The following is a 17,274-nucleotide window of genomic DNA, read 5'->3' on the forward strand; positions in this document are numbered from 1 at the left end:
TTTCTAAAGCTTGGCGCAAGATAAATGTAAATGTCTGATCTTGTTTCCCTAAAGTTTATTGTTCCATATTACTGTGCTGAAAAATAACATGCCTCTTAACTATTTGCGCTGTGGCAGGATAATGAATTAGGGAGCACACAAATACCATGGTATGAGTGCTCCATAAAATGGACATAACCTCTACATCCCAAGCACCAGAAGTGCGAAGAAGGTGCATGTGTTCATCTCCTAACAATGTATTGTATAGGGCAAAGGGGAGAAAATCAGAAAGCATGAAATCAAAACGGGCTTTTGAGCTTTACCGTTTTTCCTTAGCTGTGCATTTTCTTGGCTCATTCTGCTTTCTTTTTTTGTCTATAAAGTGCATCTTTTCACTGGGTTTGCTGCTTCTTTTATGCTTTATCCTCTAAATGCTCTGCTGTTTTCCCCAAAGGTTATAGATACACATAGAAAAGCAATACATTTCGAGAGATGCCCAGGAAATAAAGTTTCTGCTTGAAGCTTTATATGATTCTATGAATGTCAGTAGCCCAATCAGCCAAAATTGCTGTAGTTCATTGAAACACACCTGCGTACCTAAGAGGTTATATGATTTTAGAGATTTATTTTTATTCTTTTCTCCTTTTTCTGTCCCTGAGCTTGACTCTTTCTTTCTTTTTGTTTTATTTTTATATGTAGACAGGCAGACAGTTGAGTTTAATAGGACTAATGTAAGATGTTCTCTGCGCCAGTAATATTCACATTAATCCAGCCAGGGAATTGGTTTTGTGCATAGGATATGAAATACGTCTCCCTTTCAGTCCCTGTGACACTGTTTTACAAAAATCTTCACAAGTTTGCCATTAAGGACAAAAAATACCCACTCAAAGCAGAATATTCTGGAATAACAACTGCCTATGGTTAATCTTCTTTTCTGTAGAGAGTCATCTCATGTTCTAAACAATAGATGAGTAGACTAGTTCAACCTTTTAAATGGCATAAAGACATAGAATGGTGTTACAAAGACAAAAAACCATCTAGCCAGTATTTATTAACCAAAGTAACTTGATCTTTCACAGTCCTTTTAGTTTTACCTTCATTTTGGGAGAGGGTTTAATGAAATTTTCCCAACATCAGCTACTTACCTTCCAAGAAAGAAAGCTGCAAGGTTTAAGATGCCTGTATTTTTTCATTTTGTATTTTTAATTTTCTATTTCAAAGTAACATTTTAAACTCTTGGAACACTTTCTATCTGAGAAGGGCATATTTTCCATTGAAATGTGTTACATCTTTTAATCAGATAAACTATCCTTTTATGTACTAATAATCTCTTTATTGACTGCTCTGTTATGGATTAGAAGATTTAAGTGTCAAGGTATTATAGTAGACACCATTTTCTGTCCTGAAAGAGAGGAATAGATTTATTAGAGAAATGTACTATGCTATAGGTACTGCTGCTTGGTTTTTATGTACATAATCTGTCATTTTGGAAAAGAGATGTAAACAAACCAAATTGTGAAATATAGGGCACAGGATCAATTACTGTGACTCATCCCTTTATCTAGCCACAAATATGAATGCGTCAAAGCGCTGCAGATGCAAGTTGTAACAATGACATTTTCAGAGATTTTAAAATTACAGTTATCAGTATCACTTTAAAATAGGTTATTCTTGTGTTTTCAGAAGTCAAATGGATTTATACATGTAGTGATCAATTTTTTCCCAATTCTTTTCATAATTTTTAAAAAATCTTATATGGTTCATTGAAAAACAACTATTTCCAAATTTAATATTATGTATATAGTATGTCATGATCATTCAACCTCCTCCAAAGAACTTGGATTCAGCTGAAGAATTCTCCATAGCCAATGGAATTGTGATTATACCTATTGGTTTTTTGGTTATGTGTTCTCTGAAGATAAAGTAACTCCTGCTTTTATATTCATCCTCCCTTTTCCCTGGATTTTGTATTAAAATCTTCATAATTCATACTTAAACATCTGTTCTGAACTTAGATCAGTTCAGCATTTTGTTGCCAGTTACATTCTATTTTCACAAATGTACTTCTAATAGACTTTGTCATCCTGCTTGCTGTGCAGACCAGTTTAAACCTTATAATAGCAAGTCAGACTAGATGTGCATGCAGAATATATGTAGGTAAGATAGTTTATAAAATATGATGTTTCCCTTAGAAAACTAGATAATTTCTGTTTTCCTTAATTCTTTAGAATGAACTACAGTTCAGATTGACAGTTTATTTGCAATAGGAAACAGGATTCACTGACAAGGCAAGGAACTAATTATTCTGTTTCCAGAATTTAGAGCATATGAAGAAGTGAACTTTAAGTTGGTCATATATTCATGGCAGCAGCTGACACTATCAGAGACATTTTGCTTGTTTGCTTGTTAGGTGTTCCTGATAAGCCACAAATTACTGGATTTACCTCACCAGTTATGGAGGGAGAGAGGATGCAGCTAACTTGCAAGACGTCTGGTAGTAAACCAGCGGCTGATATCAGATGGTTCAAGAACGACAAAGAAGTTAAAGGTATTTAAAAGGACTTTGATGTAACTTGGTCCATTTGTCAAAACTATATATTATTTAGAATTATATTTTTTAATTCATGTTTGTAAAGTTTCTCGTATTTAATCGTTAAATGAATCAGTGATAGTGCATAGATAAGGAATTGATTGTAAGTTACCGGAATGGTCATATAACCATCTTTTTATTTTTTCTTCAAATGGTAAAAACTGATGTTTTGAATTGCCCTGAACTCTGTTTAGTGTAATAAACTCAACTGTGATGCTTCATAGAGAAACATTGTATGGATAGTTATCACAGCCTTACCACTCACCCCAGATATTTTACCTTTTCATTTCTTTTTGCCTTTCTAATATGACATATGCCTGATTTGGTCAATTGCCAGTTTTATGTTACACTCCTCTAAGTAAAATGACCGGGTGAGGCAGAACTGTCTGGAGGAGACAGGAGATTGCACTTCCCGAAAGGGAGCTACGGAGCCTGCTCTGGTGAGGAAGAGTCAGGATGTAGCAATTGAGGGAATCTCAGTTGAGAAACTGGGAACTTGCAGCTGAGGCAAACACACTGAGAGTCTGTGGTGAGGAGCAGGGAGAAGACAGACTTTAAAGGGGATGAGGAGAACTTCACAGGGACTGGGGGGAGTTGGACAAAATCTGCTGTAACTGAAAAGTCATCAGATGACTAAAACCGAACCTGAAAGCAAGGATTTGCCTTTGAGGATGCAGTGACATAGAAAAGAGGTGCATATAAAAGCTATTTATTCCTTTTCTCTTTCACTTTGTATGTTCTTTACTTAAAACTTAGTTTTCTAGTCCATATTCTCATAAATGCTGGGATAGTTTAAAATCCTTTTTGGTGAGTGGGTGGAGAGAGCTTCCTATAACAGAAGGCTTAGTCACATCTACCACAGCCAACTGAGGTGCCCATTACAGAGCAGATGAATAAAAAGGATAATGTATTGGTATTTATTCATGTCATCTCTATTCATTCTGCTATAAGACCAGATCAATAAATGATTCAAAATCCACTTTTTCTGTGTAGCTTTAAAAAAAACCCCAACAACTTTTATCTGCTTTGTCTCATATTTGTCTGACATTGTGGATTTTGTTAGCTCAATAAACTGCCTCAAGCAAAGTTACAGCATTAATTACAGAATCCATTAATCTTCCTTTACTGTTCTCTACCCCAGTTCAATGTACACAACCAGAGCTGTGATATAAAACTGGTAAATAAAGGCGATTGCAGTTGATTGTCCAAGGAACTCAGTCCATTCTAGAAATGTCTTTAGATTTCTGATGAAAATCAGAATAGTGTTGAAGGAGACAGGAATTTTAGGCTGGAATCATTTGAAATGTGTTTGAGCACTTGTAACAAGGATAGAAAATAAGGAAACAGAGAACCATTCTTTCCAGCCACTGGGAAATTTGAGGAGATTGCTGAAAGAAAAGCAGCTCCTCATCAAACGTAATTAAAAAGAGGAATTTAACAGCACAGCTAACACACATGGCACAGCATAGATTCTGTCATCCAGAAAAGATGACAGGATGAATATATATATTCAAGACATGTAAAGATTGAAAATCACTCTAAGCAATGTCAATACTTTAAGAGAACCACTGATACAGTTGGCCTAACAGCAAGGCAACACATCTGAAAAGCTGTTATTTTAAAAATTATATTTTACAATCTGGTGTAGTAACTTTGCCTTTCTTTCAGCTGACATGTAATTGAAGCCAGCAAGCAATTTGGCGATTTGACTCTTTAACTAATTTGCTCTTCTCAACAGTTCCTAAAGGGATGTTTTTTTAAAAAAGGGAGTGGGGAAGGAACAAAGAAGATGTGTGAAAAAGAACAGTAAAGGAAAAAAAAAACCCAACAAACAGAAATGAGAGGAAAGTACAGAGCACATTCATTTCAGCTGAGTTTTCTAGGTCTTCTGAAGAGCACATTGCCATTTCACAAAGGTTAGAAATAAAATAACCTAACCAGTTTGCAGTGGCATCAGCAGAAGTTACATTAGCTTTGTGCACTGTAAAAGGTGAAATGATAAATCTGAGAAAATAGATATGAAATTATATGCTAATGCAGCTGACATTAAAGGTTAGGAGTTCGTCTGTCTAGCACCAGTAAATCCAATTGTGTTACAGTGTATTATACATGGTGCAAAAGAATATAAATGATGCATTGAGTTCAGAGTTGCACCAAAGGGGAAAAAGCCATTCTAAAATTGTAGCTCCATTGCTATTACTTAAAAAAGGAATCATCATCTGGTAAAGGAATCTGTTTGATAGAGTAAGTGTTAGTAATGAGAGAGACTGAATGTGAAGCACTGAGTACCATACCTTTTACTTTAGTGTTTTGTCTCTCATATATGCACCAAATTAACACAGCGATCTGCAGTTTAGCATAAATAGAAGCTAAATATATAATTTTTGTAAAAAAAAAAAATCCTTTTTTTCAACAAAATTTCTTACACGCTATTTCAACAGTATTATGTAAAAAAAATTATTTTTAGGTTTCAGAAATATTTTTTAATGGATTTTCTTTTTTTTTCCCCTAGCAAAATTGGGCTTCAAAAATAAATAAGATAATATTAATTTGTTTTGTTGCAAGAGATTAAGACATTTTGAATTAGTTTATATATTTTTAATATACACAAAGAACTCAGAGAGGCACTGAGCATTTTGTCTTGATAAACCTCTAAAACAAAGATGAAATTTTTTTAGATAACAAGGCCATTTCATGTCAGAACTTGTTTTTAAATGTAAACAAAAATTATATTTGCCTTGTAAAAATAGCAAAACTGTCTTTTTAAAAGATGAGTGTTTCTATATGGATGTTACAAGTATGTGCTTTTATAAATAGTTGACAATGAACAATGAATGATAGACATTCTATCATTTCTATTTATTGTTTTCACTATCAAACATCTCTACTTATGAGATATAAACTAGTATTAGTTAATACAAGCATATCCGTATGTGCACCTATCTGTTAGAGTCATAGAAGCGGGCCCACAGTTGACCCTTAGATTTCATATGGCCCAACCTCTGTTCAAAGGTTAGATCAGGTTGCCAAAGGTCTTCTCCAATTCAATTTTGAAAAATCTCCAAGGACAGAGATTCCATAGTCTGTCTGGGCTAGGTGTTTCAGTATTTGAAAGCCCTTATTGTGGAGAATTTTCATTATATGTAGATATTTCTTGATATGTAATCAGAATTCGCCTTGGTGTAACTTGTGTTCATTGCCCTTCAACTTTTGCTGTACGCCTCTGAGAGGACTCTGGCTTTTTCTTCTCTGTGACTGTGCATTAGGTACTTGAAGGCAACAGTTTGATCTGGTTTTAGTCTTGTCTTCCTCGGGTTGAACAAACCCAACTATCTTAAGCTGTCCTTGTACATTGTATGCTCCTGCCACCAACCATCTCTATGGCTTTCGGCTGAACCTACTCAGGTTTGTCGACATCTTTCTTGTACCGGAAAGCCCAAAACTGGGCCTGGTACTCTAGGTGCAGCCACACAAGTGCCGAATAGAGGAGAAGAATCACTTCCCTTGACTTGCTGGCTATGCTATTATTAATGCAGGGCAGTAACTTTTTAGCTTTCAACCCTGTAAAAGCACACTGTTGACTGATGTTCAACCTGCCCTCAAGACCCCCAGTTCCTCCTCTATAAAGCTACTTTCTGTCTAGTCATGCCCCAACCTGTTTCATTATAGTGATTTCCAGAGAAAGTGCCTCTATAATGGATCTTTTTTTTTTTCTTTTAAACCTTTTTTCAAGGGGTTATTTAGGAGAGGAAGGAGTAGCATAGAAATAAATGAAATAATGGACTGCAGTAGACATATTTAAAAATTCTGTAAAAAACCTGGGTAAATATCCTGAATGCTAGCATACAGTAACATACCAGTACCTGATCTCCACTGCTCTTACATCCAGGTGGGCTTACATTCAGTTAGCATATATTACAATCACACCTTCATTTTGCTATGAAGAAACATCTAAGAAGATACAGCTGATAAAGTGGACAAGCTAAGTGTTTCTCTTGATGAGGATGTCAACAGTTTATAGAATAGCATCACCATCCTTTTTACAGAGGTAATTAACTCTAAGAGTTGAACTTTTCCAAACAATAGATGTCTAGAGAAAGGCTTCTAAACATCCATTTAGGAAATTAACTGCTTTTGTTTTTCTAAAGGATTAAGCATCCACAACCTCTCACTGAAATTAAAGTTGTTGATGTTTTCAGGAGCTGTCTGTCCTCTACCTGAAGTCAGTAAGCAAAGGGATGTGTACATTACTTATAAGCAGAAGGCTATCTATATAGGTGCTTATTATTAAATTTGGAAATCTAACTCTGGGAACAAAATCTCATGTGTTTGCTTTAAATATTAGTGAAGACATTTGTTGTTTGATTATCATAACTTTGCTTTAGCCCTGGTCAACATTTCTATCGCCTACTGATCCCTAAATATTAATTGTCACCATGGCAGAAATTGAAATCTCTTAAAGCTTAGCAACCAACGAGCAGAAAAATGCTTGTATGCAAGAAATAATTATTTCTTAGGGAAAAATGGAAATCATATAACTATGCGGTGTCTTCATCTATCTGGAGACAACGAAAAAGACCACCTTTCTGATTTCAGAGGTATTTTTAATCTAAAAAGATGTAGCTTAAGCCATTTAAGATTTGCTTTCTAAAATTGATATTTCATGGAAATTTTATTTAGGTCATCTTCTTCTCTAATGGGATTTAGTATAATTTGTAAAACTGAAACCTCTCACTTTTTTTTTAGGACACAGAGGACATATGCAATCTCACTGTAATTTAATATATATGTTTATGTATTTATATATGTCTTTTAAAGCTTTCATTGTAACAAATCAATATAATGAGCTTACTATTTTGCTGAAATAAATTAAGATCAATAAGTATTATGAGTAGTTGGGAACCGAGTAAAACAATTCTAAAGTATGTGTAAGAAGATCTTGTGTTGCAGTTAATACATTAAAACTTTTTAAAATAAATGCTCAGTCTTTTGGATCTTCAGTTCTGATCTAACATGTATATCCTACAACGAAACTTTCTGAATTTGAACCTTAACCTGGAGCTGAGTTGAATACTTCTTAAGCATAGCTGTAGGCTCCCTGCACTCTAGTGTCTGGGCTGAAAACTGTCAAAGAGGTTTTTAACTGAATCTGTACAAAAGCAGTAGGCCAATTTAGCATGATGTAAAGCAGTGAGTAGAAGGTCTTTTTGAAGTAATTTTATTTCATCTTCTTGGGACTTGTCTATAGATTGCAGTATATACTAGGACATGCTCTTTTTACAGTTGTTCATCACCATTAATTAATTCATAAATTAGCATAATTCTAGCCAAACAACAGAATAAACAATGAATAAAGTAAGCACAGGAATAATGTGACTACATGCATGCAACCCTTTGTTCACATGGCTTCAGTAATATCCATGTATTGCATTACTATGAAAGATTATAAGCATGGACTTGGAAAATTTAATATTTAGTGACACTGTGAATACGTAAGGTAAGTGAGGGTGGGAGGAGACCACATTGTTTCTAATGAATTGCAGAGAAGGTTTATATCAAATTTGGACCTAAACATATAAGAGATAATGACGAAAGGAATTTCCGTTTGAGTGCAGTATCATGTAACCAATTTTAAAATTTTCTTTTTCAATATATATCTCCTGCTCTGACAGTCAGAGCAAACCGGGGAATAACTACATTCTAATTACTTTTGTTTTAAAGAGATCAATACAGATATGAAAGACCTGTTTTTTCAACAAGTGTGATAAATAATTTAGTTCTCTAATGCTGGACTACTTTTCCTAAACATATTGGAGAGAAAATTGTTTGTTTATTCTTTCTTTCAGATGTTAAATATTTAAAAGAAGAAGATGCAAATCGTAAAACATTCACAGTCAGCAGCACGCTGGATTTCCTAGCAGATCGCAGTGATGATGGTGCAGTTGTAAGTTGCAGAGTAGATCATGAGTCCCTAAACTCTACACCTCAGATAGCAATGCAGGTTCTAGAAATACACTGTAAGTAATACACGTTACACATGCTTGCTTTTATAGTTTTGTTTTGTTTCAGAGTTTCTGTTGTGGGAAAATTATAAAAATCTCTAATATTGTGCGGATAGATAACATCTTTCTTTTAGCCAGCTTCTCTGGTTTGTGGTTGGTTGGTTGGTTGGTTGGTTGGGGGTTTTTTGTTTTTTTACAGGAGTAACTCTAAAAATTTTAATGAAAGCTTTACCAGTGAAAACACTATGGGACTGAGTTCCTGGTTTGCCTTGAGAAATGGTAGAGAGGAAATGCATTTATCTTTTTTGTTTATCATTGTAGCTATGTGAAAGAGTTCTTAAAAATCAAGATCATAGTAATTCACAATTTTCCTTTAAAGTATCGAGAAACTTGAAACAAGGGTATGAAGAAGCAAAGTTTGCAGCAGACTGCCTCAATAACTTTGAATCCTGCTAATGAAACTGTGTAATGCTGTTAATAACGCAAGTCCAGGAGGAAAAGCCCTTTAGCATTTATTTTTAGGCCTTGTCTATACAGGATGTTACTCTAGATAATCCAAACTTCAGTTAATTTGTATCTCTATATATTGGTTTATTTTTTCAAATAGGATTTCTGGAAACTTGATGTTTTCCACAGTGCATTGTTTCAAAGTTGAATGAACCTGTCTATGTATGTGTGCCCTACTCTGAACTCATGTTGTCCTTTGAGTCAGGTTTTTTTCACTTATAAACTGTGAGACACTCAGGAGAACACCTTTTCACCCTCAGTTGACATTTTTATATTCCCTTGCATTATACCCACCATTCTTCAGGGTACAGCTGTTTGGATTTCTGCAGAACACCTGTGCTTTTGATTGCCAGCTAGCAAAAACAGGCATCTGCAAAATATAGTCAGACCAGGGGAAGGGGAGAGACCTTTCATGAATCTGTTTCCAGGGTGGATGTAATCAACATGTTATAAAGCAGACAAGCTTGTCCATAAAGCAGACAAGCTTCCAGTAACTGCAGCTTGTTCCTGAGATACCACGTCAAGGACTGCTGGCGTATATAACTCGTTTCTAAAGAGGGATATTTCTATAAGCATCTAAGACTTGTAGCACATGTAAAATGCAGTAATGGCAAAAGCACTCCATGCATAGAAGCTGACAGCATTGCTAAAAATGCCATCTGCAAAAAAGTCTGAAAATGAGGAGGATGTGGATTAGTATCCACAAGTAATATGTACAGAAAATAACTGTTTTCTGAAACATTCTACCCATCATTTTCCTGAGGGAGATCAAAGCCTTTCTTCACCAAATGGCTACTAAACACCTGCCTCGCCTAACATGTTCAAATGGCATCTGAACTAGAGACATGAATCCTTAACAGATTTATTTCCTTGAATTCTAAATCCCACAGCCATCAGCCACTGAGCTGGCCCATGCCTTCACTTCCAAATTGCTTGCTCTTCCTTCAGTGCCCTGCTCAAGATGTTGGCACTACAGGAGATGAACCAGATTGAATGGAACAGTAGATACAGAAATAGGACAGCTATACGAGGTTTAAACTGGGTCACAGTGGCTGCAGTGTAATGTGATTCAAGGTAAAGGCAGGATTCTGGTTGTGTAAGCATCATAAGATCGTAAGGCAAAGAAGCCTTTCTGTGGCCTCTCATATATAAAGCTTCTTGAATATTTGTTGTTTCCTTCCATTTTGCACCCTAGGTAGCAAGACACTACCTTGCTAAATAGCAGTGGGGTGCACCTTTCTCTATGCCTGTTGCTTCATGTTTTGAACAAGATCCTTCTCTCTCTTCTGTGGATTCACTGAAGTTCTCTAACAAGGACAAACTGCACTGGGCGTTTACAGTTACTAATGTGCTTTATGTTACTGCCCCCTCGGACTGCCAGCTTATCAAAAGCCACAATGCACAAGTAATTATTCTCTATCATTCCTGCTTGCTCCATTAATTTTCCACCAATCAATTTAATACTCTCCAGCACTAGTATAGAGTCATTATATGTGGAAAGATAAGTGCGAAACGTGCCAAAAGTTCAAATTTAGAAGAGAGGGTGGAAATACCATTTAAAACCATGGTGAAAACGGTATTTTATTATTGGTGACAAGGAAACTAAGAACAGGCTATTATTGTCCTTTTCCTCACCACCTACATCGCCATGGTCAACATATTCAGAAGTCTTACGCTGGGCAAGTTTCTAAAGGAAACTTTATAAAAAGAGAAGGTGATTCAGGGAACTAATGATGTGGTTCAGCAGGGAGCCTTGAAGGAAAAAGAGGAGAAAGATAATTTACTAGAGCAATCCCAAAGACTCTGAATGGAGTACATCACACTGGAACTGGGCCCTTTGATTTTATTCTCCTGGTATTGCTCACCATTGTTGTGGGTATTACTGCAGTCACTGGAAGCTGCCGACTTTTTTCCATCAATCCATAAGACTTCAAACATATATGAGACATCCTATTTGTATTAATGAGAGGCATGCTCACAGGACCCAATGTGAGCTGACCCAATATATCCTCAATGCCACCTGACAGCAGTTCAAAAATAGTGCTGACAAAAAAGATGAATTATGGGACCCCATGAGAAAAGTCAGGAGAATTTGTTAATCTGACGTCCTGTAGGCTCCGAAATCACAACCAAGTAGTGTGGCATTGCTCCATAGGGCACTTGTTCTGAACGTCCCAGGGGTATTTCAGATGAGCAGAGAGCTATGGGAGAATGATAAGCAAGTACCTTAAAATGGTCAAACAGAACAGCACAGATGAGCATCAGTTTGGCAGAGAACGGATGCACAATGATTGGGCATCACCCACTAGAACTGCACTTGGTTTTTAAACACGTTCCTCAAATCTGAAGAATTTTATCTGTGGTACATGGATGCTCCTTACGAATTATCAGTGTATCATCACAGGTTAGAAAAAAAGGGCAATAATAAATTGTCTAGCCATTTCTGTCCTGTATAATTATGCTTGAAAGTAAAGGAGTTGTCTTTGTTTCAAGCAACTAGCCCCTGACAATGGACAGAACATTTGTGGCTTCATCAAAACAAAAAAAAGCAAAGAAAAGGAAAACAACAGAACAGTAGGAATTACAGGATTGTGTTTGCATCCAGTGGATGATAGGTAGAGAAAAAGGAAAGCAATGCAATGGTTGGAAAGACAAGTTTTTATTTATGCCTAGTGAAAGATAGAATAAAATTAAATCTGTCCTAGAGGATGAGACTGTATGAAACAGATATTTGTAATGAGTCCATGGAGAGATGTAGATAGAGGTGCTTATGAGTCCACACAGCTGCTTTTATCATCAGCTTTAATAGGAAGTAAACTTCACAAAACGAAAGCCAGTAATGCCATCAGCAGCGATATCAATATGGAATATACTTTATTCCTTCTTCTTCCCCTTACACAAATCTTAGCTTTTATTAGTGTGATAGAGCAATCAAATCAGCTTTCCCCAGTAGTATTACAGTACATGAAATGAAGCTGAGGACTAAACTTTTAAGATAAGAAAGTTTTTACTTTCTTTTAATATATATGTGTATGTAATAGAAATAATGTCTGAGTCCTTCTGCTGCTCTTTTTGTTTTTTTTAATGGTTAGGTCCAGAAGTAGAGATCACCTATATTATTTATAGCTTGACCAAAAGAAGGATATCTTGAAGACGACCATGATCAGTCCTTGTTTTCATAGGGCTTTCCAGATTAATTTTGCAGACTTCAAATATTAAAATAATAGGGATGCTGTTGGGGTAAGCATACTATACCCCACTCCAGACTGTGGGATAATTAGCTCCTCCAATCTTTTGAGTTTTATTTATCACTAATTTATGTTATGTCTCACTTGTGCTTAATCCTGTTCATCTGTATGTCATGCTCTGTGCACTGCAGGGCAGCCCAATTGCCCAAGTCTTTCTGTCGTGCTGAAAGGTCTGGCGGTAATTTAGTTTCTGCTTGGCCAGCAGAGGTTTGTGGTAGCATGACACTGCTCACTGAGTTTATTTTTCCCCTGACCCTTACTGTCAACAGTAAACCTAAAATAGACTTGTATCCCCCATGGCTTTGCTCTGAAGTTTGCTTGTCAGCCTAGCTGCCACTGATTATTAGGAAGTGCTTCTTGTAAGTGATAAATACAAATCTCAAAGGGATATTTCATTTCATTGTTTACTTCTGTGTTCAAACTAAACTAAGAATGCAATCTTTGTTCCTGTATCAAAGAATCACAGGTGCAATACTTCAATTTTTAAAGCTTCTCAGTACAATATTTACGAGATTGTATACTGTAAGTCCTCATGCACACTCCTGAAAAGACATTTTGAGGGCAAGTACAACTCCTGGTCCACATCTGGGAAGTGAGTGAATTCTGGTCATTCCTCCTCAATGTCTCAGACACGTGTTGTTTCCCAGAAGCAGCATCTTCACTTTCCTCCAGGTCTTATGTGAGCAGAAGCCAGCCAACATGTTTCTTCCTACTGAACGGAGTGCCATAAAATTACCCAGTGGTAATTACCTTACCTTAGTGAAGATTCTCTGACTACAGTAAATTACCCAGCAGACCTCAGTAAAAATTAATTGTGTAAGTCTGCCCCAGGGGCTGCTTTTGAAGCTTTAAAGTGAAATCAAATCATTTGAACTTCAAACCTAATCATCGTGATTCTAAAATGGCAGCTGTGATGTGATCCATGCTAACGGACTCAGTGAGATTTTGCTCAAAAGCTGACCACACTCCCAAATGACAGCACTAATAAGCTAAATATGTGTTATGTAAAGAAGTGTCTAGAGAGGCAATTTTGAGTAAATTCTATATTGGCAGACACAGATGTGCAGTGAATTGTTGGTCTGACAAGTCTATAGCCATCAGCTAACTTGCTTCTACAGGCTATTCCAACAATGTCTGTGTAATAGGCTGTTTCTTCATTTGTGGGTTGTTATTAGATTCTTTTGCAATGAACATCCAAACTTGACTTTAAAATTAGGCAGCTATTCCAAGAGAATGTTGGAATTATTGTCCGGGAAATAAACTTATTGATTTTGAATTAAGTAAACAAAACGCCTCGAATGCAGCAGGCTACAGATAAGCAAATCAGCAATGCACTTGTGCAGCCGTGTAGAAAATAGTGTGCATGTGTGTGCGTGTGTGTCTAAGAACGGCGTACTACTGTGATTTCTGATGTATTAACAAATGGAGGTTTCTCTGACAACAGGATGGGTTTAGAATTTCTGCTGGTGTAAAGCAGAGTAGTTTTATCAAAGAGCTACATTACCTGATGCTCACTAAGAAAGTTTAGCCCATTATTTTTATTTGGCTGGTTTCAAGTTTTTGTTGGAACACAGTTTCTACAATTGCATGTTCTGAACAAAAATCAGTGAAAATATGTGAAATATAATATATATGGTGTGTGTGTGAATATGTGAATATATAAAAACATAAGATATTAAATATAGCATATATTATAATATACATTCATATAGTACTACATGAAATAAGGCATTATAAAAAGAGGCAAGGAAAGGATCATGCATAGTTGACTGTTAGACACTTTGTGTATGAAGAATGCCTAAAACACTTACAGTTGCATATCAGAACAGTATTTAGAGAAAAAAAAAGTGTCTTCCTTAAATCTTAATGTTTCATTCTAATGAATTAGTTACATTTTAAATGGTGGCTGTTCAGAGTGACTGTCTCAACCATGGACTTGCTGTCTTCTTGTAACTCAGAAGGGGCAGATGTGTGCCCATGCAAAAGCACACAAAATTGGACACCTCTTAGCTATGATAAAGTATGAGGGGGGAGGGACAGTTTTCCCTGTTGCCTACATATGGTCCTTCTGTACTGTAAATGGATAAAATGTGTCACATTCATTTTCTTTCAACTGTGTGGCTGAGGCAGACCATTTGTCTTTTTGAAGCTGTTCAACTAAGACATAAGATTTTAACGTGTGCTGCTTTCTTTTTACTTACTTTAGTTATTTTCCCCAACTTTGTGCTTAATAAACTTTTTTGCTCTTGCACTTCGGCATGAGTTATCTCCTTTTTTCCTTGGCCTCAGGATTATTTCTTTTAATTATTATTATTTTTTTTTACTTGAGGTATGTCTCCTAGAACTCCCCAGGAGTTAAGTGGTACCCATGCTTTAAGAACAAAGGCACATTTCCCTTTTTTGGAAGTAGCTTGTACTATCTAGGCAGAGAACATGTTTTTCCAAAGTGAAGAAAATATGAGAGTTAAAAAAATTTCCTTCACTGATGCTGATCTTTTTTGGTTTCTGATCAGTCAAGAGCATTATTGGTCATTCTCATTTTCTTATGACCATCTCTTCATTACGCTGTGTGACACCCTCAAAGACACACTGGCTAAAAGTAAAATCTGGGAATATTTGGCATGATTACACACTGCCTCAATCTTTGTATGGACAGTCTGGCAAGAGATACATCCTCAGAGTCAGGAAATGGTTTACTAACTAGGATAATGAGGTGTCACAGCCTTCCAGTTTTTCATTTATTTTTTAACAGGGCCCCAAAGTACTGAGCCAGCTCAAATAAATACAGATAGACTGTATGTTGAGTCAGGAGTGAAAATAGCTGGAGTGTTTGTAAGAACTGAAACTTGTTTTGGCGTTGCCACGAGACAAAATGTTTATCTAACTATATCTTTAGTCGATAAGCTTAAGCATACAATTCTCCTATAAGTTCTGATACAGTGAAAAGACCTGGATTTTCCAAGGGCATAATTCTCTAGGGCCATAAAAGAAAGAACTCGTAAGATTTGCACATTCAGGGTTTTGCAGTTCTCTATTCCAAATTAGCACGATTTGCTCTCTTGTTATAACCATTTTATCTTAGAATAATTTGAGTGTTTGGGAAGTGTGATACCTCAGAGACCTCTGGTACTTGTGGCCAACATCTCAAGCTTAAGCCTTCGTTCAAGAGTAACGTTATGGCGCAGATGCAGCGGCACATTCTCTGGCATGGCCCACCCTATTGCATACAGTTCATAACAAATGGCAAAGAAAATTTCCCTTTGAGGAAACAGAATTATTTTGTTCCAAACTGATATACTCCTAATGCTTTTGTTGGCTTTAATGCTTTATTCTTCAGAGTTCTTAGACAGCTCCGGGAACGAGACACATTTAGGCTATGTGTTCTTTTTTTGAGGAAACAGTCTGCTGTCATTATCGTACAGCTACCTAGACCCAACCTTTTGGAAGTCACTAAGTCATTATGAGACTGTCATCTCTTATCAGTCCTTCTGTTAAGCATACCTGACAAAGACAGGTATGAATAATAGGCCACAAGAGGGAAACCCAGAACAATTTTTTTTTTTTTTTTTTGGAGTGATTTTTCGGGACTGTGGGTGCTGTAAGAACAATGTCTTTGCTTCAGACACCAAAGAGTGCTGGGTTTTGCTCCAGCACTGGCCTGTCCCAGGGATCTTTTTTACATGTGTCCTTTATCCTTAGCAATGAAGTATACTTCCCACCCAGAGTTAATGGAGGGTAGTAGCTGGTTAGTGTAAGATACCACCCAGCACCTTGATCACCTGGGCTTGGCTATAGCAATATTGTTTTCAGGATGTACTCCACCTCTACAGAACAGGACGCATGGACCTCAGGTTCTTAGATCCCAGCTTTTCAAGTGGGTTTCTCTATCCGACCTTCATCTCACAATTTCAATGGTCTTATTGATTAAAGCCACTTTTTGTTCCTGCTTAAAAAGCAAGAGGGCTACGTTTTCTGTGATGTGCAGACAGGACCTTGGTCTCTCACAAAACCTCCCTCTCTGGTCATAGACAATCTCTGTAACCCTAAGCAAGCAGTGATTTCCTTCACTTCAGTGAAAATCTGCCAGCTGTTTAAATCCTTTAGAAGCTCATGAGGAAAAGCTAGATGTTTTCTTAAATGGCTACCTGAGTCTGACAGAGAGGTACCGTCTCTTGCGGCTGATGCTCCCATCCTTGAGAGGTCAACTGTCTGAGTGGTGTTCCTGCTTTTCTCTTTCAATGAAGATATTCTGCTGGACTGCTGTGACCTTGAGAATGAGAGAATTTCAAGATCTTCCAGCTGACTCCCTGTTATATTGTGAGATAAGTTTACCCTTTATACACATTCAGGTTTCCACCCAAGACTCACCCGTGTTGAGATACTCTTCTGGTGTTTTACCCAAACAGTTGGGGTTTTTTCATCCCTGAATAACAGTGTGAATGTTAATATGGACAATAAATACATCTCAATGTTATTTCAATACTTTGGTGACCAGCTTTCCATTCTGTCTCCCTTACAGGAGGGATATTTCCATATTTACCAGTGTAAGATGCAGTTAAAAATAGTAATAATAAGAATGCAAATTAAAAGATACTGCTTCAGTACATGTACACCTCTTCATATTGAATGAAAAGTAAATAAGAAGTTATTCTATTTAATTATGTAGCTCAATAATTATGTAAACACCATGTCAGTAAGTAAAATTATCTTGTTTAAGCTTTTCAAATTAGTGAATGCTTGAAACAAATGAAACATAAAGGATAGTTACTGTAAACAGTATAGAAAGATATCTGTGAACATGAAAGTTCAGTGCCACAATTTGCATATTTAAATGAGATCAATTAGGTTAATGATGGATGAAAATAAGAAATCTATGATTTAAATGCAAAATAATTCAAAAACTTGTAGGTCCATTTACTGCCAAACTTTCATCTTTCAAAGGGGATAT

General features: G+C 36.4%; 1 protein-coding gene across 2 annotated transcripts in view; it reads left to right on the forward strand.

The window, feature by feature from the left end:
* The window catches only part of CADM2 (cell adhesion molecule 2), a 688,787-nt gene that overhangs the window by 558,225 nt on the left and 113,288 nt on the right, over window positions 1–17,274 (forward strand). For both annotated transcript variants that reach the window (XM_050891086.1, XM_050891096.1), the window contains exons 4-5: window positions 2,390–2,527; window positions 8,416–8,586. In XM_050891086.1, the coding sequence (XP_050747043.1) occupies window positions 2,390–2,527; window positions 8,416–8,586 (309 nt within the window). The remainder of the gene's footprint in view (window positions 1–2,389; window positions 2,528–8,415; window positions 8,587–17,274) is intronic.

This window comes from Gymnogyps californianus, chromosome 1 (genome assembly GCF_018139145.2).
Source record: "Gymnogyps californianus isolate 813 chromosome 1, ASM1813914v2, whole genome shotgun sequence".
In the NCBI taxonomy this organism is placed as follows: domain Eukaryota; kingdom Metazoa; phylum Chordata; class Aves; order Accipitriformes; family Cathartidae; genus Gymnogyps; species Gymnogyps californianus.